Genomic DNA, 11,452 nt, shown 5'->3' with positions numbered 1-11,452 from the left:
AGAGAGAGAGAGAGAGAGAGAGAGAGAGAGAGAGAGAGAGAGAGAGAAAGAGAGAGAGAGAGAGAACATGAGGACCAAAATGATGTCTGGATTAAATAGGGCAGAGCCTCTGGGGGAAAGAAGGCCCAGACCCTAGGCTGGGAAGTTCAGGGTTGGAGGCAGGTTATACCAGCTAGGGACTCAGGGATGCTGGGAGAACTAAGAGGCCAGGTCTGCTTTGATATGTAAAATATGCACCTCAGTCCCTCTTCCTGGGATCTGAAACCAAATACCTACTCACTGCCCAAGCTTGGGTGTGATCCCAGTAGTCTTTGGCTTCAAAACCTGTCACCATTACAGTGTAATTTCCCTATCTGTTTGTTTTAAACAACAACAAATAGCAAAACAAACAAACAAGCAAAAATCCCTAAAAACGACTTTGCTCCATGGCAGCAGCCTTGTCTATGGATTCCAGGAGTCTCTCATACCTGCGCTAGTCATGAATCTTACAGATTACCCCCATTCCTCTGTACTTCCCAGGGGAGATAAGACTGAGCCCAGTGTTCTGCTTTTTTTTTGCTTTGCTTTGTTTTTTGTGTTTATAGGCCACTATTGCTAGTTCAGATTACTGGGTGAAGTCTCCGTATTCTAGAGTTTTCTTCCATACTCAACACCACCAGACTTTGGCTGGCTTTGTGATACTAAGCTTTATTTGATGGCAGCCCTGGCCATGTGAGGATTACAACATTCATGACAGCCCAGAAAGCAAGCTGATGCTTTTGTCCCTGTATCTGTTTATCTTCCACTGTGGGTCAAGTTTGTTTGCAGAGTTTCCCACTTGACATCACTGGTTGGTTTTCTAAAGAATAATTATGACTAAATGTATTAGGCCTATGGGCCTAATTTTTTTAAAAAAATATATGCATCTAGTTTATATTCAGTTATATTATAAGGGTCCATGATTTGCCAAAGAATGATACCCTGGACTCAAACAGTATGAAAACACAACGTGTTTTATTCTCCAGAAGTCCAGCATGCTGGGGTCTCCTAATACCAAGATAGAGAGGCAACCAAGTGGGCCCATAAGCCTGATTAAAGGCTCATTAGGGGATTCTGGGGTAGGTGACCTTTATCTTACTCCATCTCTAGGGACTTTCATTACCCGGTGTTGGAGCACAAAACTGTTGCTGAGGAAGTAGCTGAGGAAGTCTGGAAACTGCTGCTGACCCATCGTCCTTGCCTCAGGCCAGGTGGTGGGACAGCTTCTGAGGCCTGGATTGCCCAGTCCTGAACTGCCAGTTTGAAGCCTGTCATGGAATCAGCTTAGCCTTCTCATTATCAGTGGTTCTCAACCTGTGGGCTGAGAGCCTTCTGGGGGTGTCGAATGACACCTTCACATACAATGGCTATGACCATCCTGGAAAACACAGATATCTGCGTCACGGTTCACAACAGTAGCAAATTTACAGTTATGAATCAGTAATGAAAAGAATTTCATGGTGTGGGTCCCCACAACATGAGGAACTGTATTAATGGGTCACAGTGTTAGGAAGGCTGAGAATCACTTGGTTACAGTGTACTGAAAGTATATGTAGGAAAAGAAAGGTAGCAGGTAAAAAGTGTTTAGTTTCAGACCAGGACAAGGGAGTGAGGTGTATATTTTACATCCCAAAGCAGACCTGGCCTCCAGGTTCTCCCAGCATCCCCCAGTCCCTACCAGGCATACCCTGCCCCCAGTCCTGAACTTTCCAGCCCTGGGGCTGGGCTGCCCTTCCCCATGAGGCTCCTTCCTATATAATCCAGACATTTTGGGCACTCTCTTCTCCTCTTCCTCCTCTCCGCCCACACGCCCCTACCCCGCACCTTTCCCCATGGAGACTTCCCTGACCTTGGTATTTGGGGCCAGTGAACTCACCCACCCAAGAGCAACGAACACCCTAATAAACTTGCCTTTAATATCTAATCTGGTTTAAATTGGCTCATTTCACCAACGGTGGAGAAATAACCTGTCAGAAACTAGACCTCATGAACCTTTCAGATAGTGGAAAGCAGAACAGAAAGCTGGGCTTCAATTAGGTCACTGGGAGATACTTGTGCTGCCCAACTCCTGAATTTCAAGAAATCCATGGGCTCAGGCAGGCAAGTGGCCCCTGGAAGCCAACCATCTTGTTTCACTAGTCTACAGCCTGTAATGTATAACCTAAAGAGTAGGTTCGCTTTCCTTCTGATACCTTGAATATCAATTTTTTTTAAAAAAGAAATTATCTATCACTATCTTTCCCCAGCTAGAAAGATTGTTAGAAAAAACCAAAACAAACAAAAAAGCTGTTAAGCATATGGAGAAAGGGGGCAGCTTTTATGTGGTGGATCCGAATGTGTTTCCTACAGCCAGTGGGGAGAACAGTATGAACCTCCCTCTTGAGACTGCCATGTGACTTGGCAATCTGCCTTCTCTTCGTATTCATTCCCCTCTTGTGATGGTTAATCTTGACCATCAACTGGACAGCATTTAGAATCTCCAGGAAACAAGCTTCTGGACACGTCTGTGATGGATTTCCTTTAGTAGGTTAACTGAGATGGGAAGACACACCCTCAATATGGAGGACACCACTCCATGGGACGGGGTTATAAACTAAGTAAACCAAGCCCTGGCAATGGATGCAGTGTGATCAGCTGTTCCCAGCTCCTGCAGTCATGGTGGACTCTACCCTCAAATTGTGAGCTGACTAGGGCAGTCCAGTCAGTCAACAGGTTCTCCAGCGCAGGAGTGAGGATTAAAAAGAAAAGAGATGATTAGACAACACTGTAGCATGACCAGCCAGTTCTGAGGCTGAGGGCAGGTTTGTTTTTTCCCAGTCTGCTTTTATAGCATTTTAATTATGTGCAAGTATTAAGGTCAGTTCTAGGTTGAGGAACTAGCAATACAATAGATGCAAATAGTCAAGGAACAAGCAAAGCAATAAACAAAGTCCTGTGATCACTGTTTCTAAGGGCTTGTCAGGATGACCAAAATATCTGAGCCTACTTCCCTGTCCTAGCACACAGTCATATTCATGCCTGAAGCCTACTTTTTTGTTCTAGCCTAAGACCTAGTAATTCCTGCCTGAAATTACTTCCATGCTTTAGCCTAAAATTAGGTTCCTGACTGAACTTACTTCCTTGTTATGGCCCAATGTCAGATTCCTGCCTGAAGCCCATTTCCTTGTCCTTGGCCAATGTCAGATTCCTGCCAAGCGGCCCCAAAAGCTCTCCACAGTGAGCCAGAATAAACCCATCATTCCTTAACTTTTGTTTGCTGGGTATTTTGTCCTACCCACGTATAAACCAACGAATGGCCCCTGTGCTAATCAGTAGGCCAAATTCAGCCATTTCAGAGCTATTCTCTGCCTGTAATGGTTTTTCTCCAGCCTGTACCAAGTCATCATTTCTGCCTCAAACACCACTTCCCTAAGCTTCAAACTTAGTTTAACTTTCTTGTTACACATACCCACAGTACCTGGCTCTCCCATTTTCATTTCGAGTAGCACTCATATTTCCATTATTTGTCGAATGCCCGTATTTCTAAACAATAAGCTCCCGGAAATTCAAGGCTGTCCATGATTTTTCCCCCTGCACCCTGATAATATAGTGCCTCTGTAAGACTTGAGACATAGAAGCTGTGCTCAAAAATATATTTGAAATGAAATGCAGTGTGAGTCTTGGCTACTCCGCTCGTGCTCCCCTTATGCTCCCAGCGGCCGGTTGCCAGCTTCCACCCACCCGCCCAGCAGCTCTTTGGAGCTGAGAATGAAATACACACACACACACACACACACACACACACACACACACACACACACACTCACACACACACACTAGCTTATTTTTAAAATGCCTTTGCTAACTCAGTGACTGGGCGCTTCTAATCCTCCGCCCCTAGAACCAATCAGGTACGTGGAAATCTCACAAGGCTGGTCGGCTTTGTAGCCTACAGCTCCCCTGACCATCTGTCTCTCCTCACATCTTGGCAAATCTATGTCTCTGCATCCTAGCCTGCGCAATTCTAAAGGTCCCGCCCCATGCCCAACCATCAGCCGTTGGCATCTTTATTGATTGATCAAAAACCAATTGAGGACAAGGACTTTTAGCATTTGTACACTCAGGTTCCAGACCAAATCAAAGCTTCAGAACTAATCTTCAACAACGACACTTATCAGTAACCCCATGGGAATTGATAATAGGATGAGGAAAACGAGACCCTGGACTGACCAAAAGAAGGGTGGCAGAGGTTTACTTTTAGTGGGGATGCATTTGAAGGAAAGATGGGCTTGGATGTTGTGTTTCAGTGTGGATCTTGGGAAAACCAGAGTGCACCAGAATGGCAGGTATGCCCGGAGAACGGAAACTTGTGATTCCAGTCCCCGCTTTCACAGAGGTGCATGATGTCGCTCGCAGCCTCCCGCTGTACATCATCTTGGATACAGTGTAGGCACAAGAGTGCCAGCACACATGACCTTTGGTGCTTGTGGAATTCATGATGAGGAGAGATCTGTTAATATCTGTGTTCTGGCCTTATGTCTTTCTCTCTCATTTTGTACTTACAGAAGATATGAAGGAACCAGATGATCAAGACACTGATGAGGGAAAATCAGTATCAAGGAGTGATGGAAAGCAGGCTCCTAGGTCCACTTTGAATGGTAAATAGGGGGTAATAACACACACACTTCTTTGTTATCGGATTTGGGTAAGATCGTTTTAAGAGCGTACCATCTGGATTTATAGACAGAAATAGTTTGCCTGTTTCCATACTCTCTTACAAACTCTCTTCTTCCCTAAAAGTAGCATCTATGCCTTAATTTTTTACCTCCAGCCCCTAGTGCATCTCTCTGGATTTAGCTCAGTGGATAGAGGGCTGGCCTAGAGTACCAGAGGTCTTGGATTCAATCCCTGGCACTGTTTAAAGAGGAAGTGTAATCCCAGCCAGTCCAGAGGTGGGAGCTGGAGGACCAGGATTCCAGGCTCATTCTCAGCCTTAGCCAGCTGCCATCTCTAGACCCACTAGGCTACATTAGACCCTTTGTCAAAACAACAAAAGAAATGTCAGCTGTCTGTGTTGATAGCAACCTGCATGGATGTCTTACTCTCCATTTCCCCTGCAAGATCTCTGTCTTTGGTGGACTATTGGATACAGCAGAATGGAAAAAGGTAGAGTTTGGCTTTAAGCCCTGAGTCCACCACTTGGAAGTGCTTGACCTTGTAGGAAAAAAAATTATACATTTTAGAGTCTCACTTATTTACCTACTTACTTATTTTTATTCTCTATGTGTGAGTATTTTCCTACATGTATATCTGCACCACTGCACAATGTGTATAGTGCCTGTGGAAGTGGAGTTACAGAAAGTTGTTAGTTACTGTGGGTACTGGGAATAAAAACCTGGTCCTCCAGAAGAGCAGCCAAGTGTCCTCAACTGCCAAACCATCAGTTCCTTCTAGATCATTTAAATGAGTCACATGGGAATTAAATTGGGAAGGATATGGAGAAGGATTCCATAGTTTGCAAATGAGAGAGGAGAGGAAGTAGTCTTTGGGTGCTCTGGCCACAAGAAAGAAACCAGGTATGCTTAGAGAGTGGTTCTCCAGAGCTTCCCTAAGCAGAGCCGAGTCTTTGGCCTGTTCATGTACCTTCCTTCCATCCAAATGCAAGCATCCTATGGAATTCTGTCTGGGACCCAGCTAACTGACTTGGCCCAGTCTTTTGCTTTCATTTACAACACTCTTGGGCTATGTCTGTAGCCTTTCAGCTTCATCTCAGACGTACTAGGTACTTCTTTCTGGGTGTACTTGCTGTTTCTTCCTTGTTCTTCTGAGAGGCCCCCAGTCCAGTCTCTCATGTGATCGACACTGAATTTTAAGCATGCCCATGGTTGGACTTGAACTGAACATTGCCTTACTCCTGAAGTCTTCTCTTTTCTTGATTCTCATCCTTCATTAGTTTTCTCTGAAGCCAATATTTTAAGTTACTCCGTTGATTTTACTTTGAGAGAAATCATACTCAGAGAGGGTTACTCTTAAATAGCATTGTGAATCTCCAACATAACCTATCAAATATTAGTTGGCATTCTGATTGCAGTATACTAACATTCATGCTGGCCTCTTGTTTATCCTTTCTTGTTAATATGTCATAAGAGAAATAGACTAGAAATGAAATGAAAACAGCGACGAACTCACAGAGAAGGCCTTTTCATTTTTGTAAAAGTTTAAGACTGATCAAAAAAAGCATGTTCTAGGAAAGTTTGAATATAAAGCATTTACATTTAAAGCATAAACAGATAAGAAGTTTTAGTTACTCTGGAATTAAAAAAAATTTAACTAAAATCTTGTGAGATTTTAAAGTAAAAAATGATCTTCAATATCTATCCGTGAAGCTTCAGAAGATGTCACAGATGACTTATTCACTGATGGGGAAGAGTCCTATTTGGATGATGACTTGGATTTGGAAGACATGGACGAAAGCTCACATTCATCTCAAGAGTATCTTCAGGGTCCTGTAGGTAAGCGTGATTAGCTCTCTCTCTCTCTCAGTAACTGTCACTGTTTTAAAGGCAACTTGCTCGGACAAGTTAAATTGTTATTTATAGATCGAGGAAATGGAAAATCTGCAAGACATGGACCCGGGTTGTGTACAGAAAGTAGCTGCCCTCAGGGGTTCTACGTTCTGTTTCGGAGGACATCGAGAAGTCTTGTATTTGATCTGGGGATAAACTGATCCAGGGATCGGCCGTGCCTTAGTTTAGTTAGGAGTTCTCCAAGTCCCCTGATGGAAGCGTGGCCAGCACGATCCTCCCATCTGCACATCTTGGGCTCTTCCTCCTGAGTTTAGCAGCATGGAGCATGGGTTCGGGCCAGTGGTTGTTCTTAAACTTCTGGCACGGCACATCATTGCACGGTCTGCCTCTCTTTGTGAAATATGATTTTAGGGTTTAAAGCATACACTTCTTAGATCAAGTGTTTTCATGTTTTAGTTTCCCAGGAGCCTCCTGTTGAAGTTAAGGAAGAGCCAGAAGTAGATGTGAAGAAGGCGCTCTCCGCGAACTTCTATTACGATTACCTGGAGCTGATTAACACACCACATGTGTCTTCAGAAGCGAACATCCCGCTTTATTTTCTCACCCTCAAGTATCCACTCCAGCTATAAATTTATAATATGGGACGGTTTCATTTCCTAGGTCAGGGGTTGGCAAACTACAGCCCCTGGAGCAAATGTGGCCTCCAGCCTGTTTGTGTAAATAAAGTTTTATTGCAGCACAGACACAGCTCATTTCATTCTGTCTGTGGCTGCTTAAGGAGTTGTGATTGAGACCATTTTTTTTTTTCTTTCTAGAAAGCCTAAGGCAGTGGTTCTGAACCTTCCTAATGCTTTAACCCTTTAATACAGTTCCTCATGTTGTGGTGACCCCCAACCGTTTTGCTGTTACTTCATAACTGTTATTTTGCTGCTGCTATTAATCATGTAAATACCAGTTATGTGACTCCCCTGCCCGCCAGACAGGGTCTCAACTTGTGGTTGAGAACTGTTGACCTAAGGTATTTACCTCTTGCCTTACAAAGAAAAAGTTTACCAACCTTTGTCTTAGGAAATTGTAAGAAATGCTGTGGGGGCGTCGACCCTAATTTAAACTGAGCTTTTGTTCAATGCCACCATAGAAAGACAATGATTCTTTGGGGATCCTCTTTGCACAGATGGACCAGGCTATAGTTCATTGAGATATGGTTTTTGCAAGAGTCTGGGAAGCTTCTTACTGACATTTTCTTCGTGTCTCAGGCTGGCCTCCCTCTGTCAATGCCTGTCTAGTGACGTCATTGCTTTCCTTTCTCGAGGCACTGATGGTGCCATTGTCAAGGCTGATGCTTTCCCATCATGCACAGGAGAAGTTACCTGAGGAGACTCTGAGAGTTCACACCACAGCAAGTTTTTATTGGTTTGTGAAGACAGGCAAAAGTAGGGCTGACCTAAGAGAGTGCTTGTGTTTGTTGTCAGCATGTTAGGTCTGTGAGAGGGTAGTTAGAGGACAGTCTCTGATACCCTCAGCTTGCCGCCTGTGAATAGTGGCTGTTGTCAGCCCACACCGCACCTGGCCTCTTTGGAAAGGTATAGTTTGGGGATAAGGGTACATGCTTTCTTAATACAGCTTTGAACTCCGTTTCAAACCTAGGTGTGACTAAGCTAGTTTGCCCCAAATTACTTTCTAATCTGGAATTTCCACTTCTTAACTTTTCTTTTCTGTCTTTCAGGACACAAGAAATTTTCTTACAAATAGGTGGATCCTCCAAAATCATACTTCTTCCCCCCCCCCCCAGGATGAATAGATTCATCCTTAAACTTTGACGTTCAACACGTTGTTGTAAATCGTCTGTCTGCTGAAGCGGCTCAGCTTAAAGTTTTCATAGGTCGCTCTCATTTAGGTTGTTATTTTATGTCTTGTGTTTTTTTTAATTTGAGTTGAACTGTACCAATAAGATCTTAGGTAACCTAGATCTTGAAACTTCTATTTTGAATTAATGCAATTTTACTCTATGACATAAACACATACATACATACATACATACATACATATATACATGCATACCTACATACATAAATACATATATTTGTTTATATAGAAATGTAATAAAAAAAGCCTTGGAAAAATGTGTATATTTTTATGTGTCATATATTAGTTGATTTAAATGATCTGTTTATATTAAGTTTTAATTAGAACTTAATATGGTAGGCATGTTATAAAATTTTGTATTAGATTTCCACAAATGTCAGGTTTTCTTTAAGTTTGCTTTTTACATTTATTATGTATGCACGTTTATATGTGTATGTTCCCAAGTGTCAGGGCATGTCAGAGGACAGCTTTCAGGAGTCTGCCCTTTTTTTCACAGTAACTTAGTTCTAGGAATGAAACCCAAGTTATTGGTCTTGGCAGTGTGTGCCTTTACCCAGTGAACCAGCTAGCTATCTCATTGTCCCAGAATTCTAAATGTCTTTCATCATCAAGGAAGAGGCTTAGAAAATATTTTTAGAGGGTGGATCAGTGAGTTAAAGACACTCACCACACAAGCCTGATGACCTGGCATGAATCTCTGGGATCCAAGGTAGTGGAAGAGAAATCTCACATACACGCATACACACACACACACACACACACATGCACACACACATGCACACACACATACACACTCCATATAAACAGTAATAAAATTATTTTTACTATAATTTCAACAAACTTGACCAACAGATATGAAGGTGAAGACTTTTCCCCATGTGGTATGGTTCTGTTTTCAGGCTACAGAGGATAATGGTACCCATTTAGAAAGGCTAACACTATCTATCTGCTTATCCCTAAATCTCAGAATTTCTTCCCAAAAATTCAAGTAGAAAACTTAAGTCTCAGTATGAGGATTTTCACCTACTTTAAAAATAAAACTGTGTTTGTGCTTCATAGAAAAATTCTGAGTTCCAGGGTGAAGTTCAGCTTTATTGATTTCAGGTTGTTAGTTAGTTAGAGTATCGGTTTTAAAAATAGGCTTGGTTGTTTTAGTCCCCATTTGGCTGTTATGGCTCACTGTTTTCCTTAGCAGCCTTGCCCCAGCCATTCTTATGGTTACGACTGCAGAAAGCGAGCCAACCTACAACTTCTGGACAGCAACACTGTGCTGTACATTGCTGGGAACCAAATGGTCCTGCTGGATTTTAAAAACAAGACACAGATATACCTGCAGAGCAGCAGTGGCCAAGGGATTGGTGCCATTGGGGTATGCCAACATTTAGTGACCTGCGGGCCAGAAATCCCTGTTTCTGTTTTTCTGTGGATGCCACAGTGGCAGTTAGGGACCAGTGGCATGCACGGTGTTGTAGAGTCATATGAGATGCACAGCCATCTTTATTCTAAGGTCTTTTCTGTTTTCTTTCTCTTTCTTTAAAGGGTTCTTTATTTCTTTTTCATGTAGCCCAAGCTGGCCTTAAAGTCAGCACAGAGCCCAGGTTGGCTTTAAACCTGGGATCCTCCTGTCTTAGCTTCTTGAACAGAGAGGAAATATCTATCTATCTATCTATCTATCTATCTATCTATCTATCAATCAATCTATCCATCCACCCACCCATCCATTCATCTATCTCACTACTCTGTACATAAATCAAGATTACAGCTGTGCATCAGTGTAGTTATAAAAGATGATAATGTAGGGAATCCAAGGTAGTAAGGATAGTTGTTGAATTGTTATCTTAAAGGCTAAACAAATGCACCAACTACACAGGAAAATATCAGTCTTAAATGATCTTAAGCTGTATAATTAACTAGGCTGTGAGGTCCAGCAAAAATTTCAGTCTCTTAGAAAGAGATATTGTCATAAGGATGTGTCACCACAGGATAAAAGGCAGCATCGGCAGGAAGTTAGCCTGTCAGCTTCTATCATGGGATGGTGCTCACAAAAACCCTTGGTAGATGTTGTTCCACAGTTTTGGATTTCCAACTCTTCAGAAAAGCTAGGCAAATAAATTCTGTCTGTCATAAGCACCCCAGTCTGTCAGGGAGAAAGTGAACAGAAACACACATTTTGTGAATGTTTCTACCATTTAGAGTGACTTACACAGGAGTTTGGCATCTTGTCCTACTTAACTGTTCTTCCACAACCAGGTAGACCAGCAGAAGCATAACGCTTGTTAAAATGTAAATGTGAATTTAGAAACACTGGGTTTGGGGCTTGAGATCTGTGTTTGGACAAACCTTCCTGACACACACTAAAGGCTAAAGCCTTCATTCTCACGGTGAATTTAATACTTAAAGCATTAAAATGATTTTCTTAATAAAGCTAAGCCTTAATTTTTAAATACTTCTTTTAGTTTTTAGTTCAAATCATATCCATCGTCAAGTGGTTATCATGTGCATATTTTTTTGAGGTTTAGATTGAAGTGCAGTCTAATTAGCCAATTACACTGTAACAATCATCAAGTACTGCATGGATAAGGATATCAGAGTGAAAAATCTCTTTGAATATTTTAGAGAGATTCTATTTTTCTAGGTCCATCCATATAAAACTTACTTCGCAGTTGCCGAAAAAGGAAGTTTCCCAAAGATTATCATCTATGAGTACGAGTCTCTGAAGCCCTACAGAATCTTGCGTGGTGAGTCCAGTGGGATCTTTAGATTAGTCCATGTTCAAGGCTGATGTTCTGAAGGTGACTGAGATTACAGAATCAACCAAGATTTCAGCAGAGAAACAAAAGTAGGAGATAGAAAGGAAATTTACTTCATGAAATTGGCTAATGGTTGCATGGGCTAGTAGGTCTAAAACTTGTGCATCAGCCCCTCAGGCTGGAGACTCCAAAGAAAGGATTCATGGGCATTCTCCAGGCAGCATTATTTCCTCAGGGAATCTTCAGTTTTACTTCTAAGACCTTACAGCTGATTAGATAAAACCTGCCCCTCAAGGACAACTGATCAGAACT

The 11,452-nt window shown here is 42.3% G+C and overlaps 1 protein-coding gene across 1 annotated transcript in view; it reads left to right on the top strand.

The window, feature by feature from the left end:
• The window catches only part of Cfap44 (cilia and flagella associated protein 44), an 81,252-nt gene that overhangs the window by 3,837 nt on the left and 65,963 nt on the right, over positions 1 to 11,452 (top strand). The window contains exons 2-6 of the mRNA XM_028752409.1: positions 4,563 to 4,655; positions 6,384 to 6,509; positions 6,981 to 7,134; positions 9,597 to 9,759; positions 11,026 to 11,128. Of these exons, the coding sequence (XP_028608242.1) occupies positions 4,568 to 4,655; positions 6,384 to 6,509; positions 6,981 to 7,134; positions 9,597 to 9,759; positions 11,026 to 11,128 (634 nt within the window). The 5' untranslated portion in view covers positions 4,563 to 4,567. The remainder of the gene's footprint in view (positions 1 to 4,562; positions 4,656 to 6,383; positions 6,510 to 6,980; positions 7,135 to 9,596; positions 9,760 to 11,025; positions 11,129 to 11,452) is intronic.

This window comes from Grammomys surdaster, unplaced genomic scaffold (assembly GCF_004785775.1).
Source record: "Grammomys surdaster isolate TR1022 unplaced genomic scaffold, NIH_TR_1.0 125901, whole genome shotgun sequence".
Taxonomy (NCBI): Eukaryota; Metazoa; Chordata; class Mammalia; order Rodentia; family Muridae; genus Grammomys; species Grammomys surdaster.
The sequence above is the reverse complement of the archived record's forward strand: the minus strand, read 5'-3'. Positions and strand labels throughout refer to the sequence as shown.